Source organism: Echinops telfairi, unplaced genomic scaffold, assembly GCF_000313985.2.
Source record: "Echinops telfairi isolate 266 unplaced genomic scaffold, ASM31398v2 ScPeMD7_655;HRSCAF=1070, whole genome shotgun sequence".
In the NCBI taxonomy this organism is placed as follows: Eukaryota; Metazoa; Chordata; class Mammalia; order Afrosoricida; family Tenrecidae; genus Echinops; species Echinops telfairi.
In genome coordinates, this window is record NW_022104553.1 from 27,592,757 (window position 1) to 27,617,348 (window position 24,592).

A 24,592-nucleotide genomic window follows, 5' to 3' on the forward strand; every position below is an offset into this window, starting at 1 on the left:
CTGGACCGTAGCGGCAGGTGCCGCTGCACAGCTCACTGTTGGCCGCAGCACAGCTGGAGCAGACAGGAAGTGCAAGGTCTCTATTAATAAAACAATAAATGTGTACCGTATTCTTCTTCGTGGAAAAATAAGATATCCCCTGAAAATAAGACCTAGCGCATCTTTGGGAGCAAAACTCAATATCAGACACTGTCTTATTTTCGGGGAACAGGGTATGCTTCAACTAACTTTTAGCCTAATTGACCAGGAGAACACCACCGGACTCAATCTTAAGACACAGTATTTTTCTGTATTATTTTCCTCAGAGAACTCGTGAACACTTCTAAAACGGTTTCTAGGCCTGAGCCCGTTTTTGCAACCACCGTGTCCCTCCATCTCATTGAGGGCCTCCCTCTATTTGCTGTCCCTCTACTTTACCAAGCATGGCCTTGCGCTTCCTTAAACGAGTCCATTTTAGTTGAAAGATGGGACTGGGGCCTTGATTTTGAATATAAAATAGGAAGGTGAAAAAGTAGAGGGTGGGTAATTATTGTTGACATTGTTTCAGAATTTAAATGAAGGCTTTGGAATCAAGCTAATGGCCTTGATTTTCCTCCTCTCTCTACTTCCCTGCCAAAAATAAAGCACAGAGACATTAAAGCAGGTAGGACTGACTCCATCAGTCAATCTGCATGCAAGAGGGAGCCTGTGGTTGAGGAAGAAAAACAGATGGCTCCTTTTAAGCCAGTTAGAATAAGGCATTAAGGAGGAAAGAAGGAAATACGAGTATTGACATTAGTGTGATTGAGATCAGCTGACATAGAGTGACTAAGTAATAATATATTAGAGTTTACATTCTGAGTACTAGGTCTAAAGGATGGCTATGGTTGCAAAGAAGGCCCCAAACCCACTTGGTCTTCATGCAGATATTCAACCTCCAGTGTCTGACCATTTTACCTGAAGGACGAATGGCCTTGCCCTCAGACAGAGAATGGACTGCTAACACTTCCCTAGCCAGTGCCCTAACCCATGCGGCCTTGCCAGGGGTGTGGCCTTTATGGAAATGGGGTGGTAGGTTCACATGGCCATGGCTACCTTGGTCAGAAGGCCCTGAGCCAATCTTGTAAGTTCTTCTGTATAAGATACTATGACTGATTTTATGAAGCCCCTGGCGGTGTAGTGGTTTTGGGTTGGGCTGTGATCCATAGGGTCAGCAGTTTGAATCTGTCAGCAGCTCTTTGGGGAGAAAGACTGAGCTTTCTACTCCGGTCAACAGTTAGGGTCTCAGAAACCCACAGGGCGGTCGCTATGAGTCACTGTTGACTGGATGGCACTGAGTTTTGGGTAGCAGAGTGTATGGGTCCCAAGCATGTTCCCATTCCTGCTCCTATAGTCCCGCCTGCAACTGTGACAGTTCCCTTTGCCCTCTCACTGTCCTGTTGAAGCTGCCGATTCTCTGTACACCCTTGGGTGCCTTTAGGTCCTCATACTGATTATTTCCCTCAACCAGATGATGTGTCTTTGTCTTGTCTTTATCCCGTTTAAGACTCAGTAAATGTATTCTTTAAATTATATTTGAGATCTGGAGCATCTCTTTTGTGTTCCTAGGGATGATGGTTCCCAGGAATTCTGATGAGTCAGAATTCACTTGGTGGTAGTGTTTTTGTTTGTTTTGGGGGGAGGGGTGTTGCACCCTAAACAATAAATAGTCTTTTGTGGCATAAATCCTCCGGTATTAAAATGGCAGAGGCCCTTCAACTACTTAGGATGTTCTAAACATTTGGAGTTTGCGACCTTGCTCAAAAGCAAACAGATTGAACGCAGATGTCACGTAAAAGAGCCAGGTCATACAGAGAGTCTTCTCTTATGTACCTGCCATTGGTGATGAAAAGGTAGACCCCGCTATCTAGTTAGTCAACGAAGATATCCTTACACTGGTCTAAGATTTAACAGGCCTCACTAGTCTATTTGTTTGCTCCTGGTCAACAGTTGTTGCCCCTGGTTACTGACACCCGAGTTAATGGAAAACATCTGTAGGTGACTCCCTAAAGTTGTCCATTCCAGAGCCAAAGGTATCTATTCTCTATTTTGATTTCAAACAGGGCGCCACAAAGACAGTTTGTTGTGCACTGCTGTGGTCTCCGCCCTGGCACACCTTCTCAATAAAATCTCTTTCTTCCCTTCACTTGGAATGAGTCAATTGGCTGCTACGCTTCCAAATAAAATACCTGCATTTCAGGTGGCACAAATAAAGAGACATCTCCTAAAGCTAAACTCATTCCACAAGACAGCACTTTTAAGGCATTCCATGGTTAAGTGTTTTGCCACAAAGGGAATTGGTGAAACTGTAGGGTCACCATGTCCACACCCTGTCTCCTTTGTTCCTGTGCCTCTGTCCTTGAGTATGGTCCCACTTTGGGCAGTGAGTTAGTTAATTGTGCCAACCTGGCCGATAATCACGTGTGGGGCTAATTGAAAGGCATGGGGATAAATGGGTAGTGAGCCTCACCTTTCTAGTTCTCAGGTCTCTTGCTTTGTGATGGTCGCACCAGGGTGTAGCTGCCTTAGCAGTTCCCTGCTTCAGCTTGCGAGATTGACTTCCTACAAGACATCCCCAAGGAGAAGCCACATGGACCTATCCCGATGCAGCCCTGGGTGCTGGAGCAGCCGTGTGGAGACCCCTGCTAGTGCTGAGATGCTTATCCGTTCACTGATTCAGCTTTCCTCCTGCAGTCGGCATCATGGCCTCTGTTTTGTGAGGTGGAGGACTTTGTGGACTGGTGTTGGGTAAATGGGTTAAATGTTGGACTTGTGGGCTTGGGCAGCATTGGGTTGGGATGTTTTCGTGATGCACATTTTGTTTACATAAAACTCTCTTATCCATGAGTTGCTGTGGATTCGTTTCTCCAAAGTACCTAGACTAATACAGGCAGTGACCCAGAACCTGACAATCTGGGCCTGGGTTTCATTATTATTAACATCTCTGCTGCTCTGGGCATCCGAGGCAGTATTGCCCACTTTGGGGCATTTGAATGATCCAACCAAAAACCACACCAAACGCACTGCCATCTCGTGGATGCCAATTCACAGTGACCTTACAGGACAGGGTGGACCTGTTCCCTGTGGGTTTCTGAGACTGTGACTCTTTATGGGAGTTGAAAGCCTGGTCTTTCTCTCTTGGAGTGGCTGACGGTTTCAAACTGCTAACCTTATTAGAGTTAGCAGCCCAACATGTAACCACTACTCCCGGGGGCTCCTGGAATGACCCAAGGGCACTGCCCAAGCAGATACCTATACTTTACCCCGGATTATGAACTTACTACAATTTTCTTTTCATTGCCAAGGGAAACGGAATAATTTTTTTTTTCTGGAAACGGGACAGAAAAACCAAGTGCCATCTAGTTGATGCTGGCTCATAATGACCCTATAGGACAGTAGGGCTGTGCCTGTATGTGTCCGAGATAGTAACTATTTGTGGAAGTAGGAAGCCTCATATTTCTCCTGCAGTGCAGCTGGTGGTTTCCAACTGCCAGTCTTGAGGATTGCAGCCCAACATGTAACTCCTAGCCACCAGGGCTCCAACAAAAGGGATGACAGGCTAAATAAGTTTGGGAATCTATGATCTAAAGAATCATACAGACATGGTAATGAAGTCAAATTGATCTTACATCATACCAAGAATAAAAGAAAGGAACGGTATCTGAGCTGTGGTCTGGGCTTGAGAAGGGGAAGTATCAAGATGACAAATTTATTCTTGAGTTCTCCCTATGGAAATTGTACCTGTGCATTTTCAAATGTCCCCAAAGTTGAGAGAAGTAAATGGAAGAAAATGTGAAATGCATGAATACGAATCATGGTTCACAGTGGCTATATCTGACTTTGAAGTAACAAAACTCAAACCCAAATTCACTGCTATCAAATCAATCCCGACTCATTGCTCCCCTAAAGGGCAGGAGAGAACTGTCCCTGTGTGTTTTCAAGACTCTAACTCTTTATGGGAGTAGGAAGCCGCGCCTTTCCCACACCACCACCAGGCTTCCTAACTTTGAGGTACATGAGTCTGCCAATGTGCTATGAACACGGGTGGTTAACACTGCTATCAAGGCCCCAACAGATCAACATGCACACACTCTACTAGAGTTAAGAGAGGATGGAAAATGTGTGACATTGGCTATCAGGTAGTAATTTTTATGGGGATATGAGTTTAAGGCTTGGACAAAACACAGTATATAATGGCTGGCAACTTCAGATGTCTTTAATTCTGTTACACATTCTAGCAAACATCAGGTGGTGGTTGATACAGGGAAGGGTGGTGGATCAGCTTCAGGTGGTCTCTGACTGATTGTTAAAACAAAGCCCTGCCATCGGGTTGATGCCAGCTCATAGCGGACCCATAGAGCAAGGTAGAACTGCTCCTGTTGGTTTCCAAGATCCTAACTTTACAGGAGTAGAAAGCCCGTCTTCTTCCCACACAACTGATTCTAGTTGTGTTTTGTGTGTGTGTGTGTTGTTTTTTTAAAAACCTCTGAATAGATATTCTGTATTGGAGAAATAGAATGAAAAATAAAATCTACGCCCAACCCAGAAAGATAGGAGAGAATGAAGTTTGAGGACTAAGACTTTAACCAGCCTGTGCTGCAGGACAGGTGATCGACTAAAGACCCTGGGACACAAAAAGAAACCTGACCTTTTATAGATCTGAGTGGCTACCACCCAATACCTTCAGGCCATCAAGATACAATTGCTCACCTTCTAGCGTCTTTATGGCAGGAAGTCTGAATTGATGCTAATCCCTTTCCAGGAACTTGAGAGGTAGGTGGGATCATACTGCTTGATGATTACATTTTAAAGGAGATGGCTCCAGATTCTTGAGGAAACATCTTTTCAAAGAGACAGCAAGATTCTGCAGTGATCCAGTTGCCCAGGGGAATGCTGAGGAAGCGAGGGAGGAGCAGCAACGTTGTGTGTTATTTTCAACGGGAAGAATGAAACCCTCCTCATCCCTTTCTTCCTAGTCTGCCTTCATCTAGAACAGCGGTTCTCAACCTGTGGGTCGTGACCCCTGCGTGTGGGTCGAATGACCCTTTCACAGGGGTCGCCCGATTCATAACAGTAGCAAAATGACAGTGATAAAGTAGCAACGAAAATAATTTTAGGGTTGGGGAAGGGGGGTTACCACAACAGGAGGAACTGTATTCAAGGGTCACGGCATTAGGAAGGTGGAGAACCACTGGTCTAGAAGCTCTACTGAAACCTATCCACCATGGATGACCCTGCTGGTATTTGAAACACTGGACGAAAACCATTCAGCATGACAGAAACACACATCCCCACAGGGATGGACTGGTGGTGGCTGTGTTCTGCAGACATTCTATTTTGCATCTGACAATATGTGATGTGATGGAGTCAGCCACTCTTCCTCCCTTAACTCACCCCATCCTCACCTCCCACAGTGCTGCATTTGTCTTGTTTTCTACTACACGGTTTGCTACTTTTGAGAGTGTGGTGATGAACCTTAGAAAAAATTGAATTGGGAGCATAAGTGAAGAGTGTGTCTACAGACCTAGATTGAAACTGTTTTTAGTATGTTCATTTCTACCTTTCTAAATAAAGCCATGATGAACCCTTGTGATGCAGTGGTTACACATTGAGATAGTTTATTGTGCCAGCCTGGCCAATAAACACGTGGGATTAATCGAAGGGAGGAGAGAAAAATAGCTTGGCTAGCCTCACCTCTCTTGTCTCTTGCTCTTTGACCATCGGACCAGTGTGCGGCTGCCTTGCTTGTTCTGTGCCTCAATTTTCAAGCTACACTACCTGTGGGACACCTAACCCGTAGACTGTGTCGCTGTAACTTGAGGTTCCTTCAAGACCTGCTTCGCCACACTATTGAAATTTACATCTCTTGAGCTGGGGACTGTCAGACCCTGTCATCTGACTGACTGTTGGTGACCTGCCTTGCTGTTTGCTGCCTGTCCCCGATAGCCTGAACTGCTCTACAGAGGACTACCCAGCAGCCTTCAAGACTTGAAGGACTTGCAGTGTTTCACAATTGTCTCACAGGAGTGAGTTGCACTGAGCCCTTTGTACTGCTTTATAATTTAATTAACCATTTATTTCTTATGTTACCTATCTATCTATATAATTATTAGCATTCTGGTTTTGTTTCTCTAGAGAACCCTAACACACACATTTATCTGCAACCCTCAAGGTCAGCAGTTTGAAACCACCAGCCACTCCAAGGGAGTAAGATGGAGTTTTCTACTCTGTAAAGAAGTAGTGTCTTGGAATCTCACAGAGGCAATTCTACCCTGTCCTATAGGGTCGTTATGAGTGGGCATAGATTCAATGGCAGTGGGTTTAAAGAAAGCCATTCACTTCCCACCCCCTTATTAAAATATTGCTGTTTGATAACAAAGGAAAACCCAATGATTTCTAACCTAGATGAACAATTACTTAGTGGTAGAGAAGGAGTTCTACAGATTGGGGTGGTGGCGAGGGGTGGATGTTTATTATGCCCCAAGTGCTCTAAATTCCTTTTGAAAAACAATATTAAGTTGGTGGCGAGGCAAGAACAATGGATAGGACCCAGGCAAACACTGACTTTGAAAAAACCCAAGTGTGCTGAAGTTCCAAGGTATGAAATTGAAGAAAAAAATGTCTTCCTCCCACACCATGATGCCAAGAATGGTGTTGTTGATCTAAGTAAAACGAAAGCCTTGACAATGTCAATCTTTTCTCCATTTATCACGGCATTGCTTACTGGTCGAGTTGAGAGGCTTTTTGCTTTCCTGGGGCATCCTTTGCATATATTCTGGTCATCTTTTCACCATTTCTTCCTTTTGCTTTAGCGTCTCTCTATTTAAGAGGAAGTTCCGGAGTCTCATCTGATATTTTCTACTTCTGAGATTTCCTTTTCTGAACTGGGTTTATGTGTTTCCAGTGTGCATTTAATCATTGATATGTCATACACGATGTTAGCATTCAATTGTTCATTAATTTTGAGATTTTTTAATTCTGTATTAGGAGCCTTGGTGGTGTAGTGGCTACGAGTTGGGCTGAAGCCCACATGGCTGGCAGTTTGGAACCACCAGCAGCTCCTTGGGAGAAAGACTGGATTTCTTACTCCCATAAACAGTTACAGTCTTGCAAACTGCAAGGGCTCACTATGAGTCTGTTTGACTTGATGGCGGTGAGTTATTGCTGTAGGATTGGTTGTCAAGTCCTCACTACTTCCACTTCTGATTTCAGTTTAAATCTTAATCTTTCAAACGTTTTCTTTCCATTGATTACATCCATTAATTTTCTATTTTCTGCTTAATTCCTGGTCTGAATTTTCATTTTCTTCCTTTGGCAGCTCTGAGTTTAGTTTGTGCTTCATGTTCTAATTCCTCAAGCTATAAAGAAAATTAGGCTATTGATTTGAGATATTTTAAAATGTATTTAGCATGTTAAATTTCACTCATAGTGATGTCTTTACTGCATCCTATCAAATTTGGAATATTGTGCTTTCATTTTCATTTGACCCTACATGTCTTCTGATCTCTTGATTCCTTGAGCCAATGGTTAATATTGGATTATGTTCCACATAATTACTTTTGTTTCTCTTTTTTCCCCATTTCATTCCACTGTGGTTAGAGATGATACCTTACATGATTTCAGTCTTTTAAAATGCATTATGACTTGTTTTGAGACTAGCTTATGGTGTATTTTGTAAAATGATTCATGCGCACGGGAGAAGAATGTAAATTATGCTATTGTTGGGTATTCTATACATTTGTTGGGTCTAGTTCTTTTATAGTGTTTTAAAATCTTCTAACCTGTCCACTAAGGAGCCCTAGTTGCACTGCCATGTAAGCACCCATCAGCCACTCCACAGGAGAAAGATGAATTTATCTGTTCCCATAAGGATTTATAGCCTGGGAAACCTGGGTTACTGAGTTGGAATCAACTAGATGGCAGTAGGTTGGGGTTTTTATTGGTTAACCTGTTCATTATCCAGGCTTCTGTGAAGACAATCTCTGTCTTGTTCTTTAAATGAGCCATTATTTCCAGTTTCCTTGTGTATTTTATTGTTGAAGGCATAAAAGTATATCACAATGTGTTAACCTTCTCACTCCCCCAGAATACACAGTGCTTTCTAACGCACTGCTTCCAAGAAACTCACAAGCAGATCAGCCTTCAATCTTTGCTCACTGCTCCCTCCCCAGCCAAAGAGCTCCAGTTCAGGCCAAAGGACTGGATTCTTTAGGCTTCCCCCAGGCAATTTAGAAGCAAAATCTGCTTATTCATTCAGAGCCTGATACCCAGACATCTCCTTGTGAACACAAGCATCACAGGTGACCTCCATAGGAGCCATTCAGGTACTGCACTGGAAGAGAAGTCAAACCTACCATCTTGATGCAGTGTGAGTTTAAGATGGCAGAATTCTTTGGAGAAGAGTGAGAGAGATGGAAACATCACCTTCAGGAGTATATAGATCTAGATGGAGGGGATGTTGAGAAACAACAGCTCCATATGTGGATATTTTTGTTTAATAAGGGTCTCTATGATTTTGTAGAAATACTTTTTGGCGAACCTTATATTAATGACTAGCCTACACATTACCTCTAGCCATGAGAAGGTTCCAAAAAATTTCATGAAAAAAAAAATTAAATTTCTCCAGTCTTTTGGAAGTCCCGCTTTTATCAACCACATCTTGAGGTAATTTTTTTATATTGTACTAGGAAGGCTCTAACCTTGTTTTCTCATGAATATGTACTTTCCTTTCCCTTCAAGAGTCTCTATCACTTTAATGACTATATTGTATATCAAAACTTAATCTTCTGCTGATGAATATATATATATTTATTTTAAACTTTAGGATAAACATCTTGGCATAGAATCTTTCTTGATTCTGCTATAAATCTATGCAAAACTTCTAGTGCTAGAATTACCACGTCAGATGGTGCTTGCAGACATATTGACCAACTAATCTCAAAAAGCTCATGCTGTCCATCCACTGCTACTGAGGGAAGACAGTCATCACAGAATGTTGCGTACATGGCAATGAAGTTTTAGTCAAAACGCAACAGGCTTCTCTTCCCTTGTATTGCAGGGACGGGAATGGGATGGAACAGGTGATGTACTGGATGTCCTTGTAATTTGCCAGTGTCTCTTCGCTTAGGAAGTCCTAGTGGAAAAGGATGACAGCAGAGAGCTAAGCCTGAGCAGAAATAATGAGAAGTAAGCAATTATTATCAACTCAAGTTTACTAAGAAACTATTTTGTTGCTAAGTAATTCAGAGATACAAGAAAACCCTACCTTAGTGGGAGCTGGACAATTCAGTTGTGTAAACTGCAGGGGCTCATCAGTTAAAAAAAAAAGTCTACAAAATACAAACTAATGATATTAAAAGTTATACCATACGCAATTGATGATACTGGACACGGAACGGAAACTGGATGAATGAAGCCATTCAAAGCCTTTCAAATTTGTATTACTGTGGATAACAATATCACATGACTTTGGCAGCTTGGTTAATGTTGGTTTCTTGAAAGTAATGTTAAGAATACTTGCAGAATTCTTTCTGAGTATATTTTAATACAAATTTGGGGTAGGAAACGGATGAAAACTTTCCACGTTTGTCTGAATTATGGGGTCTTTCCTCCATGTTATTCAACCATTGCTGGCTATCCAGGTACTGTATATTCTATGTGGTGGCGATTAAGATGATGAAAATTTTCTTCCCTAAACAGGAGCTACAAATACTGACCATGTTTATTAAACAAATAAGGTTTTCTCTTCTCTGTGGAATCTGATGCTAGAAAGGATTCCTTTCCAACAGAGTCCTTAAAAGATACCGATCTCTCTTAAGATCCTTTGATGAGGCGTCCAAGTTCTCAAGGGATCACTTCGCACAGTGAGCATGGACTCTTCAGTGGAAATGAAGATGTGAACTTTAACTGCAGGCCCCATCACACCTCCAATCTCTACAGATGACCTCCTCCGTGGACTCTCTGGTGGTACACGAGATGTGATCTCTGACTAAAACCCTTGCAACAGACATCACAGATGTACGGCTTCTCTCCAGTGTGGACCCTCTGATGTGTGTGAAAATGGGAGGCCTGACTGAAGCCCTTACCACACTGCTGACATGTATATGGTTTCTCCCCCGTGTGGACCCTCTGATGAGCACTGAGCCCAGCACTCCAACTGAATTCCTTCCCACACGCCTCGCACTTAAATGGTTTCTCTCCAGTGTGAATGATCTGATGGACTTGAAGATTTGACCTCTGGCTGAAGGCCTTACCACAGGTCTCGCATGTATAGGGCTTCTCTCCTGTGTGGACTCTCTGATGGGCTTGAAGATGGGAGGCTTGGCTGAATCGCTTCTGGCACGCTTCACACTTGAATGGTTTTTCCCCAGTGTGGACGCTCTGATGAGCTTGAAGATTTGAGGCCTGACTGAAACCCTTACCGCATTCCTCACATTTATAGGGCTTCTCCCCTGTGTGGACTCTCTGATGATTGTGGAGGTTCAGGCTCCAGTTGAATCGCTTCCCACACACCTCACATTTGTATGGTTTTTCTCCAGTGTGGACTCTCTGGTGGGCTTGAAAATATGAACTCTGACTGAAGCCCTTCCCGCACACATTACATCGAAAAGGCTTCTCGCCTGTGTGGACCCTCTGATGGCTCTGAAAACTGGAGGCTGAACTGAACCCCTTACCGCACTCTTCACATTTATAGGGCTTCTCTCCCGTGTGGACCCGCTGGTGACTGTGGAGATTAAAGCTCAGACTAAAGCACTTACCGCACTCGTCACATTTGTATGGTTTCTCTTCCGTGTGGACTCTCTGATGGGTGTGAAGGTTTGAGCTACAGCTGAAGCGTTTGCCACAATCCCCACATGTGTATGGCTTCTCTCCGGTGTGAATCCTCTGGTGGGCTTGAAGATGTGATCTCTGGGTGAAGCCCTTCCCGCACACGTCACATTTGTAAGGCTTCTCGCCAGTGTGGACTCTGCAGTGAATGTTAAGATCTGTGCTACGGCTGAAGCCCTTCCCACAGCTGTCACACCGGTAGGGCTTCTCTCCCGTGTGAATAGGCAAATGCGCGTAAAGATGGGAGCTCTGATTGAAGCTCTTACCACATTCGTGGCACGTGTAGGGTTTCTCCCCGGTGTGGACTCTCTGATGAGTTTGCAGGTTGGAGCTCTGACTAAAACCCTTGCCACATTCCTGACACCAATAGCGTTTTTTCCCCATGCGGGCACTTCGTTGGTCTGGAATACCTGAGCCATGACGGACGCCCTTTCCTCGTGCACTACATGTAGGGGGCTTCTTTCCCAAGTGGACCTGCTGCTGATGGAGTTCAAGGCTGGAGCGATCACTGAAGGCACTGTCACATTCTGTACACTGGAACCTTCTCTGTCCTGGGAGAATTCCACTATGCTGGTTGAGCGATGATATCGTTAAGGTGATGTCTTTCCCATAGGTAGTGTTGTAATAAGTCTTGTCCTTTTTGCACATGACATTGTTGTGATGGTGTGACATGCAGCTGAAAAGGTCCACACAGGGAGGAAATACACATAATCTGGTTTTCATTTGAGTTTGCATACAATGTCCTTGGAAATTCTGGGTCTCACTCAGGTATATTTTGTTCCAGGAATTCTGAGTTCTCCCAGCTGGAAATTCTTGAGTTTTGATAACATTGGATTCATCCCCTCTATGATCCGTTAGACAGTTGTCATCTTCAGCAACACCTTCCTCGCCTTGGCAGGGGGGATCCCTTGGCTTGGGGAAGCGAGCCCTCTTTCCTTGACTACTCATCACGAAGTCTTGACTGCGAGTTAATTTGTTCACATGTCCCCTGATTTGCCAGCATGAAAGCTCTCCCAGGGAAAGGCATCTTATTGCTGCTTCAGGAGTCTCCAGCTCCTTTTGATTTCTGCCTCCTGAAAGGACAAAGAGAATACAGTATTGAGGACAAGCGGATGCTTTGTTGGGATATTTCAGAATTTTACACCTACACCTCTTCATTTTTCATTCATGAAGGGCATCTCCCGCTTGTCTTGACCATTCGTGTTGGGTTTCTCTGGTTGTCTCACCCTCTAGAACCAAAGAGGTGGTCTCTGGGTCCCCAGCCTCAGGAAAGATGTTCTTGCAATGGCTTAGGCCAAGTCTCGGGGAACACTTTGAAAACAAAGACACATGATGATGTTCCCCATGGGGCCTGGTTATTGGCATGTAAATAAAAATGGAAGCCATGGGCTTGGATAGTTTTGCCTTTGTCACTGAGCCGATGAAAGGGTCTCTTGATCCTTGAAGTGCTCTATCACTTAATGGCTGGGTTAAGGAAGATAAGCCCCGAGGAGCCTGAGGACCCCTGCTGACCCCTGCTAGCTCCTGCTGTAGGTTTCAGACTTAGACACGGCATCTTTGAGAAGTCATTGAAGACACTTCAACTCCCAGGTGACATTCTTCTTCAGCAGGCAGCCATGACTGTCCCCACTAGTGCCATTATTATTGATTACATGGCATGTGATCCCACACAGCTCTAAGTTACTGGGAACAGATTGCCAAGATTACCGGAGAGGACATTCAGGCGGGCAACCAATACATAAGAATTAACATACACACACGATTTAACACACACACAAACACACACAAATAACAAGTGTTAGGATGTGGGAAACTGGAATCCTTCGCCATTGCTGGTAGGAATGGAAAATATTGCATGTTCTCACTACCATCAAATGACCTGTGTAGATAAAAATATAGACACCAATGTTCATAAGTGGTTACCTGGGGTGGGAGGGGTTGGGGAGAGGGTGTATTATTCCCCAGGTTTCAGTTACTTTTTGTTGTTAGGGATGGGAAAAGTGACGCCGCAGGTGGGAGAAGTTGGCTCAGCGGGACGGAGAGAATTGATGTGAAGGAGCTGTACATAGGTGTGGTAGTTACATAATCTGTTGTCAACTTGAGACTTACAAGTGAAGAGGTGGAGTTTACCCAGCCATCAGGTCGCAGCTCGACCTCATTTGGAGGCGCTAAGGAGATAAATAGCTTGCTGGAGGTGGGACACACATTGACTCCCTGAGAGACTCTCTGTTGACAAGCCACCTGGAGACAGGCTAATGCAGCCAGAGCCTCGGAGCTGGAGAAGCCACGTGGACACCCCTGCCAGTGCTGAGATGTTTACACCGCCACAGGATCAACAAGACTTTTCACCCACTGGCCTGTGATCATCCGACATTCGGCATGAGTCTGACAAAGAATTTATAGATTGGTATTGGACATATGAGCTAATAGCAGTCTTATGGACTTGATCTGGACTGGGCTGGGATGTTCTCTCAATATTCAATTACTCTTGTACATAAAACTCTTCCTTGTACACATATGAGCGTCTATACATTTTGTTTCTCTAGTCCACCCAGAGTAATGCAATAAGGAAAAGGATGAATGGGCAAACACTAGGGGGTATACAGTTTTGCAACACTAACAACAAGGAGTAAGTAGTACAGATGTTGACAATAATCAGACATAACCAATCACCTCATGCATGGGATCAGTTCTCTTGGGTTGAGGGCTTAGGGCTGTGATCTCATGGGACAATCATCAATAGGCATGACATAGCTCTTAATGCCTATGTTCTCCCTCCCAGTGTGGTATGTAGTCTCTAGGATCTTAAACGTGTGTGAATGGCCATTTAAGATACAGTCATTGGTCTTTATTTGTCTTCAACAAAAGAAACCCAAGAATCAGAGAAGGAACTAGATCACAGGGCTCATTATTTCCATGAACCACTGCCTCCTCCACCTTGAGACCAGAAGAACTAGATGGTGCCCAGCTACCACTGACCATTCTGATCTGGAACACAACAGATGAATCCTGATTTTTTTAAATGTAGATTGGGTGTTTTGGGGCTCTCTGCACGACACCATGGCGGTTGGCAAGAACAAGCGCCTTACAAATGGTGGCAAAAAAGGAGCTAAGAAGAAAGTGGTTGCTCCATTTGCTAAGACAGATTGGTATGGTGTGAAAGTACCAGCTACGTTCAATACAAGAAATAATGGGAAAACACTAGTCACCAGGACTCAAGGAACCAACACTGCATCTGATGGCCTCAAGGGTCGAGTTTTTGAAGTGAGCCTGGCTGATCTGCAAAATGATGAGGTTGCCTTTAGAAAATTTAAGCTTATTACTGATGATGTTCAGGGCAAACACTGCCTGATGAACTCGCGGGACAAGGTGTGCTCCATGGTCAAAAAACGGCAGATCTTGATGGAAGCGCGTGTTGATGTCAAGACTACCAATGTTAATGTCGAGACTACAGACTACTTCATCTGTTCTGTGTTGGTTTTACTGAAAAACACAATAATCAGATTCGGGAGACCTCTTATGCTCAGCACCTGCAGGCCTGCCAAATCCAAAAGAAAACGAGGGAAATCATGACCCAAGAGGTGCAGACAAATGACTTGCAAGAAGTGGTCAATAAATTGATTCCAGGCAGCATTGGGAAAGATACAGAAAAGGCTTGCCAGTCTATTATCCTCTCCATGATGTGTTTGTCAGAAAGGTAAAGATGCTGAAAGAGCCCAAGTTTGAATTGGGAAGACTCATGGAGCTTCATGGGGAAGGTGGACGTCCTGGAGAAACTACTGGAGATGAGGCAGGTGCAAACGTGGAACGAGCTGATGGCTATGAGCCACCAGTTCAAAAATCTGTTTAAAATTCAGACTTAATGTTGACAAGTTACAGGTCTTATTGTGGTTAAAAAAAAAAATGTAGATTGGAACTTCAAATTCTTAAGTCCGGATTTACTGGGTCTATGGAGGCTAGAGGAGTCCCGGAGACGGTTTAAACCTTAAAGGGAACCTCTCCCCGGAAGTCACCTTTAAACTAAGTGGCAGTCTGTTTAGCCCAAAAATTGTTTGTTTTTTTTTTAATTTCTTTTAAGACCAAAGGAGCAACAGCTATTGTAGAGCACAGATGAAAAAGTTGGAGGGGGCTGGGCAGGGAGTTTAAGTAAATGGAAGTAAAACAAGTAGAACAGAGAGAAATACAAAAGAGCCCTGGTGGGGTCGTGGTTGTGCGTTGGACTGAGATCTGCGAGGTTGGCAGTTTGAAACCACCAGCGGCTCTGAAGGAGAAACACTGAGCTTTCTACTCCCATAAACAGTTACCATCTTGGAATCCCACAGGGGGTCACTGTCAGTCAGCAATGACTCAGCGAGGTTTTATTTTTCCATCGATACAAGGTGAAGAATATAACCGATGTGACCGACCAGTAAGTCTAGAAACGATGGGCCCGGGGTGGGTTTTGTGTCTTTTTACCCAAAATACAGTGGAATTTTTTTTTGGTTTGGTTTTGGGTGTTTTTTTTGTTGATAATGAAATATATTTATTTTTATTTTTTAATCGTTTTATTAGGGGCTCATACAACTCTTATCACAATCCATACACACATCAATTGTGTAAAGCGCATTTGTACATTCATTGCCCTCATCATTCTCAAAAAATTTTCTTTCCACTTAAACCCCCGGCATTAGGTCCTCATTTTTCCCCTCCCTCCTCGCTCCCCCCTCCCTCATGAGCCCTTGATAGTTTATAAACTGTTATTTTGTCCTATCTTGCCCTGTCCAACGTCTCCCTTCACCCACTTTTCTGTTGTCCGTCCCCCAGGGAGGAGGTCACATACAGTTCCTTGTAACCGGTCCCCTCTTTCCTACCCACTCTCCCTCTACCCTCCCTGAAAGTGGAATTTTTTTTTTTTAATGTTGAATGATCAAGTGAGGTGAGGGTAAATGGTTTGCACTCAACAGCTAACCTCAAGGCTGGTAGTTCAAATCCACTCTGCAGCACTGGGGAAGAAAAGGTCTAATGACCTGCTTCTGTGGAGACTGACAGCCCAAGGCAGCTCTGTGGAACGGTCCTGCTCTGTAACCCTGTGGGCTCCCCATGAGTCAGAATTGACTTGACAACGGACTACACACGAGGCAAGAATGCCAACATGATTGGCCCTGCCAGGACTGTACCTGGGTGACATGGGAAGCCAAAGTGGAGGGTCTGAAGCAGATGAGTGCCATGATGTGACTCGGGCTCCCTCCGGGGCTCCTGTGGAGGAGTCACTCTCCAGAATGAAGGCAGAAGCCTGGGCTGTTCCCTCCAAGGACTCGCAGCCACCCAGTTCTCACCTGAACACCAGCCGTCCTGGGTCTGGAGCGTCTCCTCTCTCTCCAACTGTGAGATCATATCCGGCTTGAAGAACTGATATCCTGTGGAGAGACGAGGAGATCTACTGAAGCAAAAACAGAACGGTAAAGATCACTGGAAAACCCAGCATCGAAGACGTCCCTCCCTCTGCCCAAATGGTTTTCAAACTCCGTGTGTGTGTGTGTGTGTGTGTGTGTGTGACCCACTGTAAGAAATTCATTGAGTATCATGAGTCAGTACACACACACACGTAAGTTACCGAAATGAAAGCCTTAAACATCCTGTTTCTTTTTGTTGTTTTTGCTTTTGCTTTCATCGCACCCCTTCCAATCTTCCGTGACTCTGCTAACGGCTACTGTTGGACTTGTCCTTGTGTATCATTTAAGCCGTGAAGGTTATTCATGTCTCCCATTTAGTCTGTGAAACTCGGAGACTGCTACTCTCTTCTGGGGCAAAAATGCTGATACAACACCTTGAATAAGTTGCATGACCTGTCAGTGGGTCATGATTCCCCCATTGTTGAAGAAGATATGAAACAGGGAACCAGGGGCAGCCAGCCTGCTCACTTGATAAACTTTTGCCTTGGAGCAAAGACCAGAAGTGCCTTATCTAACGGGGTTAGAGTATAGCCTTGAAATAGGGAGTAGAAGTCAGGGATGCTGATAATACCCTATAGAGCACAGGACAATTTCCTGTAATAGTGAGTTAATTGGAGCCCTGGTGATGTAGTGGTTATGCACTGAGCTGGGATCTGCAAGTTCAAATCCAACAGCTTCTCCTGGGGAGAAAAGTAGAGCTTTCTACTCCTGTAAAGAGTTACAGTCTCAGAAAACCCACCAGGGCAGTTCTACCCTTCCCTGAGAGGGTCACTCGCTATGAACTGGCGTCACCTCAATGACAGTGGGTTTGGTTTTTTGGCAACGTCAACAGTGCCATGGCTGAGAAACCCGATTCCAGGGGCTGATGGTCAGTTCCAGAGGGCGCCTGTCCTCACCACCCAAAGAGACCAGGTTCCGGAAGTTCTCCAGCATCACGTCTCGGTACAGCGTCTTCTGGGAGGAGTCCAGCAGCCCCAGCTCCTCCTCGGTGAAGACCACAGCCACGTCCTTGAACGTCACCACTTCCTGCAGCACCAAACACACCCAACCTCAATCTCACAACCAGAGTCCCCCGGAAGGACAGCACTGAGAAGGTGGAGAGGGGTTATGGGACACAGGAGATTTTAGTAGCACCCTTTCCCTTCCACCAACAAAACCAGGTGCCTTGGAGTGGATTAGAATGTACGACCACCCATGGTGTCAGGCTAGACCTGGGCTCCATAGGGTTTTCAATGGCTGGTTTTTTGGAAGTAGATCATTGGGTCTTCCTTCTGAAATAGATTAGAGCCTCTAGTCTGTTAGTCAGCAGCTGGGCCTTTAACTTGCTGCACCACAAAGAAACTCCCATGGCACAATCGCAACAAAAGCACCACTAAAGAAATAAATGAAAAGATGGCTTTGTTCCATAAACATGGTTTCTGTTGTATAGCCAAGTCCCTCACAGTGTACTTGTTAGATCATGGCACGCACACAGTTTACTATGTGACCGACAGGGCCAGACTTCATCCCGACAGCACCTGATGATGCCTGTCTCCTTCTCTCACCGGGTATTCCCACTAGTTCATTAATGCTTGCCAACAGGCCTTCATTCACCTTCCAGGGCAAGCTGGTTCTGTGTTCTCAAGTAAAAGGCCCTGTCTCAATTATAAGCGTATTCATGGTGTCAAGGTTAAGAACTGTGGCTCAAGTGATCCTCTTCATACGGTCCTTCTAGTTAGAGTCTTTGGGACTCCCAAACAATGACTGAGTGAGAGCAAGGGTGGAATGTTAGGAATCGAATTGTGGCTATCCCCTCCCGCTCTTGCACCTGACCCAAGCCATGGTATTTTCAACCACCTCAATGGTGTGTGACAACTGGACACTGACTAAGGAAGACCAGAGAAGAATAGAGGCATTTGGATCATGGTGCTGCCAAAGAAGACTGAAAGTACCATGGGATGCCAAAAGAACGGATAAATGCATCTTGGAAGAAATAAAGCCAGAATGCTCCTTAGAGGCAAGGATGGTGAGACCTTGTCTCATATACTTTGGACATGTTGTCAGGAGAGACCTAGAGAAGGCATCATGCTTGGTGGAGGGGCAGCGAAAAAGAGGAAGGCCCTGGACAAGATAGACTGACATGGTGGCTGCAACACTGGGCTCAAATTTGAGAACAATTGTGAGGACGGCACAGGAGCAGGCAGTATGTCATTTTGTTGTACACTGAAGTCCAGCTCTGTGGGTCAGCAAACCCAGCGCCCTTTGTTACGTGCCCAGAGGCACTCCACTCCACAGGGCAGCTGGCTGCCCCAGAGCACTCAGCGTTATTTGCTCTGTGGGCTGGGAAGACCACCACTATCTTATGCTCTGGCTCCTGGCCCCACTGCTGCTGCTCTTCTGCCACTCCTTTAGTATCAAAGCTGCCTTTGGGATCAAGGAAGCTCAATACACAGGCATCTCGAGGTCCAAGAGACATGCTCCACTCACAGCTCTTCTCTTTTGCTGGTAATGAGCTCCTCCCTTCCTGCTTCTGAGATGGTTCCTTTTATACCCAGCAGGATGGCCAACACACGAATCTCACTAACAATCGCTCACAACAGTCTCCCATCAGCATCTTCCCCCACCTTCTCTGACACAGACCCATCAGAAAAAAAGGGTGCTTGGTGGAAGTTAACAAAGACTATGGCTAGAAGAGCCCCCAATCAATAATTCACCCCCCACCACCACCGCCCCACTCCCCTCCCTTTCCTACTCATCTCACACTTTTGTGTGTGTGGCAGTTGTAACATTCTGATCTGAAGACGGTTCATGTCTACATTTGCTCAAGCTGTAGCTCTGTGCATCTCTGTGTTGAATGACTCGTTGGCGCATCAGACAATGAAGAGATGTGCCAGCGACAGAGCCAGCGAAGGGCGATGCTTTTGCAATTCCCCCCTTACTAGGGCACAACAGCCACCCGGCTCCCCAACTTGATTCTCAACATTGGAATGTCCGACAGAAACATTGCCATGGCAAAGTTCTTTAAAATGGTGAAGTTTCAACAACAACAATAACCACAAACTAAACCCAGAAGGAAAACGGGGAACTTTCTGTTCTTCCGGGGCTCTCCTTTCACAAGGGTGGAATACCTCAACCCCCTGGCTTCAGCAATAAACTTCCGGGTCAGCTGAAAACTGAGAGGACTTTGGGGAGTCTCTGCAGAGAAAGCCATCTAAATGCTCAAGCTGCTACTCCAAGGACCACAGGCCTGACAAGTGCTTCCCAACTAAGGACAGATGCCGCGAAAATGCAGCAACACATGAATGGTTACAATAGATACTTAAAAATCACACCCACCTGGCTTAGTTCAGAATTAGAGGAAGAATCGAACGCTTCATCTGGGAACACAACTAAAAGGATTTTCTCTGAGTTCAGTGTCAAAGTCCAAACCAGACTTTAGACGTTCTTTCCAAAAAACTATGTGGCACCAGATATGAAAAAATAATTGAGTCATTAGAACTTTAAGACGGTCACACACACAAAAAGTGAGATTCTCAGAATTGGAATTTCTGACAGAAACACTGTCATTGTAAAGTGCTTTAAAATGGTGAAGTTACCACAAAAAAAAACAAAAAACTGGGTAAACTATGAGAGGATGTGGTCCTGGGAATATCAAAATAAACTTTAAAAATCTTGATTCCAAATGTGTACCTGTAAATGGGAAAAAGGGATGTAGAAAGATGAAGGTGACTGATGTGGAAACATGTGGGTAATGTCTGTGGGAGTTGTTTTTTGATTTAGAAAAAGATTCTATGAATTCTGACACTGTTATTTGCAAAGAGAGTTCCTGGGTGCAGGTGGCTGAATGTGCTCCGTTGCTAAGCGGAAAGTGGAAAGGGCTGGTTCACCTCAAGGCGCCCTGGAAGAGAGGCCTGATGACCTACTTTTGAAAAAGCAGCCATGAACGAAGCAAACTAGCACATTTCCACTCTGACACACTTGGGGTCACGTGAGTCGGAATGAACCCCAAGGCAACTGTTTTTGTGATTTGCACACAAACAAAAGCAAGAGCCCGGCTTTGAACAATCCCTGGGAAGCCTTTGGCACCACTTGCCTTCTCAAGCTGGGGAAAGCTCCACCTGATCTTTGGTTTTGGATCTGAAAGCTGTGGCTTTAAGGAGCAGAAAGGCAAACCTAACTTACCCGGAACTTCGTCATCTTTCTCTCCTACCTTCTGGGGAAAGCCAGCGTTCTGGGAAAGCGGAAGTCTGAAAGGGAAAGAGGGCGGGAGAGTGAGGCTGAGGAGGCAGCTGATCCATTTGGCACCTGATAGGAACAGGAAGAAGTCCCCTCTCCCTAGGCACACACAACTGCCCCCAGCTTGGAGAAGAGCAGGGGCTGGATTCTAGCCCCTGACAACAGTCCTAACCCAAGTGCTTTCTTTAGCCCTCAGAATACTTCCCCTGCACCCAGCTTTCAGAGCAAACAAGAGGCAAATGGACAGTATAATGTCCTGGGGCCCAAATGCCTGGATTTTAATTTCTCTGTATTACTTTCCACTTATTAGCAGTGTAAACCTTGAGTATTAAAACTCTCTGGGTCACCCTTCAATCACTTATAAGCAGGGATAATCATGCCTGTCTTCCCTATTTCCTGCCAGCTTCCGGTGTTTTGTTGCTAAGGTTGTCAGTTGTCACCGCGTGGGTTCTGTCTCACAGCAACCCTCTCTCTGTACAGCAGAGCAAAGCACGACCCAGTCTTGTGCCCTCCTTACAATCGCTGCCATGTCTGAGCCCACTGTTGCAGCCACGTGTCAGTCCATCTTGTGGAAAGCCTTCCTCTTTTTTGTTGACTCTCTACTTTATGATGTCCTTCTCCAGGGACCGGTCCCTCCCGCAAACATGTCCAAGGTCCACGAGTCAAAGTCTCCCCGTCCTTGCACCTAAGGAGCAGTCCAGCCGCACTGCTTCCAAGACAGATTTGTTTGTTCTCCTGGAAGTCCGTGGTGTACTCCATATTCTCCGTCAACACCATTCATCCGAATCCATCCGTTCTTCTTCGCTCTTCCGTTTCCAAGGAGATGCTATCACGCGTCATTCGAGACATGTCAGTGTGTTGTCTGTGAGTTGCTGTCACACTGGAAGCTCTGCCACCAGTGTTTCCGATCACCGCAGGGCCCTCCACGATGGACCGAGTTCACTGGCGCGTCCAGGCTGAAACCACACTAGGAAGAAAGAGCCGGTGATCTACTTCTGAAGACGAGCCAATTGAAAACCCTTCAGTGACCAACAGAATATTGTCCAATAGAGTGCTGGAAGCATCCCCTCGTGTGGAAACACCCCCACAATGAAAAACAAAATAAAGGACCGAGTCCATTCCAACGCACAGTGACCCTGTAGGACAGAGTTACAACTGCTCTTTACGTAAATCTTCAGGGTCGCTGACAGCCTCTCGTGTGTTTGAACCATCTCGCTTGTGGCTAGCTGCCCACCGGTAACCCACGGTGCTACCCAGGTTCCCCTAGATTGGAAGACATTCCCAAAGCACCATGACGGCATAGATGGTCTCCAGTCCACTAATGGTCAAAGAGATGGCACAGGGCCAGGCAACGTTTCATGTTCCTCTGTTGCGCCTGGATCACTCGGTGTCAAGCCGGCTTGATGCTACCTCACATTATGCTTCCTGAAACCGTCCTTGCCAGTCGCCTTTCCAGTAAGCGAATCTTTTAAGCCGCTCAGAATTCGGACACGATTGCTCTGAATGCTAAGTGACGGACCCTCCAAAAGGTCTACCTCGGATCGGCTGTCTCACCTGTACACCTGGGAAAGCCCAAACCCGTGTAAGATGGAAACCAGTCAGCAAAGGAAAACTCGACTATTCTCCACTAAAAGGAGTAAGAGAAAGATGATCAGACGGGCACCCTCCCAAAGGCAAGCAACGTGGGAAAACCCAGGGAGGCATGTGGAATTCTGGGGCTAGAAGACATCCCACTAATGCATTCACTGACGTCATGCCAGGTCAATTGTCAGGGCTTCCCACCCTTCCCCTCCCCCGCCCCCAGTAGTTGTAACCACTCGCATATTTGGGTTCAGCTGATGGAAACCCAACAAAGCCTCTCCTCCCACGTTCACCAGGGGAAATAAAAATAAAACACAAACCCACTGCCTACAGAGGATTTCCAAGACTGCCATCCTTTCCAGGAGCACACAGCCTCGTCTTTCTCCCAAAGAGCGGCGGGTGGGTTTGAACCACGGACCTCGCCGTTAGCTCGACGCCCAGTCCACGGCACCACCAAGGCTTCTTATCTCAGGGTCATTGGAGCCTCCAAAGCTGGGGACGCCTGGGTATTATAAAGGGATTAAAAGTCCACCTGCCAAGGGACACTAGCCTCTTGCCAGGCATCATCTCATCTAAGTGGCAAAAGAATACCGGACCGGAGGCACGAATCCTCGCCACGTAGAGAGCGAGGCAAGGGGGGGGTTCAGTAACTATGTGACCAGGAGGAGGAGGCAGAGGGGGGCGGTGGCGGGGGACGCGAGTTGGGGAGCAGAGAGCGCGGGACACCCACAAACCCGAGGCACGACGCGAGCACGCCCCCAAACGAAAGACTTCCACCAGCAGGGGAAAACTGCCGCCTCCGCCGCCCGACCGGGTTCTCTGGCGGTGGCTGCGGTTTCTCTTCCCCGAGACCCAGGACCAGGTCACCGCTGGCCCCACCAGCCGGCCGAGAAGGCTCCGAGGGGCCGCGGGGTACCTGCCTGACTCACCTCCAGGGGAGCAATCAAAGCCCCGACCTCGCCTTCCTGGAGCGCAAGTGCTCCTGGTACTCACAGCTCCCGGACTACACTTCCCAGCATCCCTGAGCCGAAACGCGTCTACGTCGACCCACTCCTGAACTACACTTCCCAGCATCCCTGAGCCGAAACTCGCCTACGTCAACCAACTCCAGGACTACACTTCCCAGGATCCCTTGCAGGCTAGCCATTCCCTCTAGTTCGCCTGCTGAGGCTCAACGCCCTTTGATGTAAGAAAAACCGCTGTGCAAAGTCCCTGGCAATCTCCACCAGGATTTGTGTTGCGTTTGAACAGGTTTTGAGCAAACTAAAGCTTTCCTGAAAGATAGAAAATGTCATTTCTAAGGGCAAGGTGTAAATTCCTTTCTGGAACTCTGGCCTGTTGGGTGGACAATCACCAGAATTCTGTTTGTACCTAATCTGCGCAGCATTTTCTAAGGAGAGTCTGGAAAATATCCGACGACGTGTTTGATTCTTTTGAGTTAACGACATTGAATTTTCTGTGCAGCCAATTAGGAAAAAGCAGAAGACTCTCAAGTTAAGCAGAAACAGGGTTTTTGAACTGTCTAGAAGCCATGATCAGTGTAAAATGACTTTACTAAATGAAAAGTTAATGTTTCAAAATTAACTATACCAAAGAAGGACTTGCAATGTCAGGTTTCTGTTCCAACTACCCAAGCTGTCCCAGGACCGTCTGCTCTTTGACTGTCACCTCTCTTTTGTATCCTCTATCTCTTTGCTGCTCTGAGGCGTGCTACTGAAGTCCCCTATACAAATACTTTGAACTGCCCCTAACGAACCTACTGAGAACTTAAAGTCTTTTCCTGAAATGCCTTTTCAAATTCACCTCCCTGCAGATACTGGAGATCCATAGTCCTATTACTCCTTACACGCACTTGGAATTACATCAAAACTCCTAAAGGCTTTTTAAAACTGCAACAAAATTTTTACAAGTTTGCTAAAGAATTAAAAACCTCAGTTGAAGGTTGCCAGCCTACACTCCTTGAGGTGTATCAACCAATCCACGTAAAAGCTGGGCCTGATAGTCGTCATTAGAACAGGCTGGATGGAGAAGTCATAAAGATAATATAGCTCTCAATCCAAAGAATACAACTACCAAATTGTTAGTAGATTAATAAGCTATCAGTATAAAAGTATTAGAGTCCATGTCTAAGACTTCTCCCCCAGTAAGAGACTGAATAACAATTCACCCTTGAATACAAAATAAAGGTGGGAATGTGTGTGGTTATCAGAGATTATTTAAAAGGTTGGTTGAGCATTCTGTGTCTGATCCATGATTCCTTGGGGCACAGAAGCTTTTAATTCAGTATTCATAAATTGCTCATATGCATATTCAAGTTGAAGCGGAAGGAAATAAAAACAAGTACACGAAAGCCAAAGTATGACCTTGAGTCTTGTGTTAGTCTGGGTAAACTAGGGAAACAAGTCCACAGAAACTCTTATGTATAAGAGTGAGTTTTATATAAAGGGTAACTATACATTAAGAAAGCATCCCAACTCAGTGCTGCCCAAGCCCATAGGTCCAACATTAACCCATAGGTC

At 45.6% G+C, this 24,592-nt stretch overlaps 1 protein-coding gene and 1 pseudogene across 5 annotated transcripts in view; one reads left to right on the top strand and one right to left on the bottom strand.

The window, feature by feature from the left end:
- Positions 1-23,036, bottom strand: part of LOC101658699 (zinc finger protein 235) — a 23,884-nt gene extending 848 nt beyond the window's left edge. The window contains exons 1-6 of one of the 5 annotated variants that reach the window (XM_045292518.1): positions 23,003-23,036; positions 20,439-20,503; positions 17,174-17,303; positions 16,161-16,241; positions 10,776-11,918; positions 4,664-4,911 (exon numbers count right to left, since the gene is read on the bottom strand). In XM_045292518.1, coding sequence (XP_045148453.1) covers positions 4,802-4,911; positions 10,776-11,918; positions 16,161-16,241; positions 17,174-17,303; positions 20,439-20,453 — 1,479 coding nt within the window. In that variant the 5' untranslated portion in view covers positions 20,454-20,503; positions 23,003-23,036 and the 3' untranslated portion in view covers positions 4,664-4,801. Of the gene's footprint in view, positions 1-4,663; positions 4,912-8,874; positions 9,152-9,212; positions 11,919-16,160; positions 16,242-17,173; positions 17,304-20,438; positions 20,522-23,002 lie in introns of those variants that run through there. The other 4 variants (XM_045292517.1, XM_045292519.1, XM_045292515.1 and 1 more) reach the window with 4 other exon arrangements.
- Positions 13,906-14,695, top strand: LOC105979352 (annotated as a pseudogene).
- Positions 23,037-24,592: the final 1,556 nt, after the last annotated feature.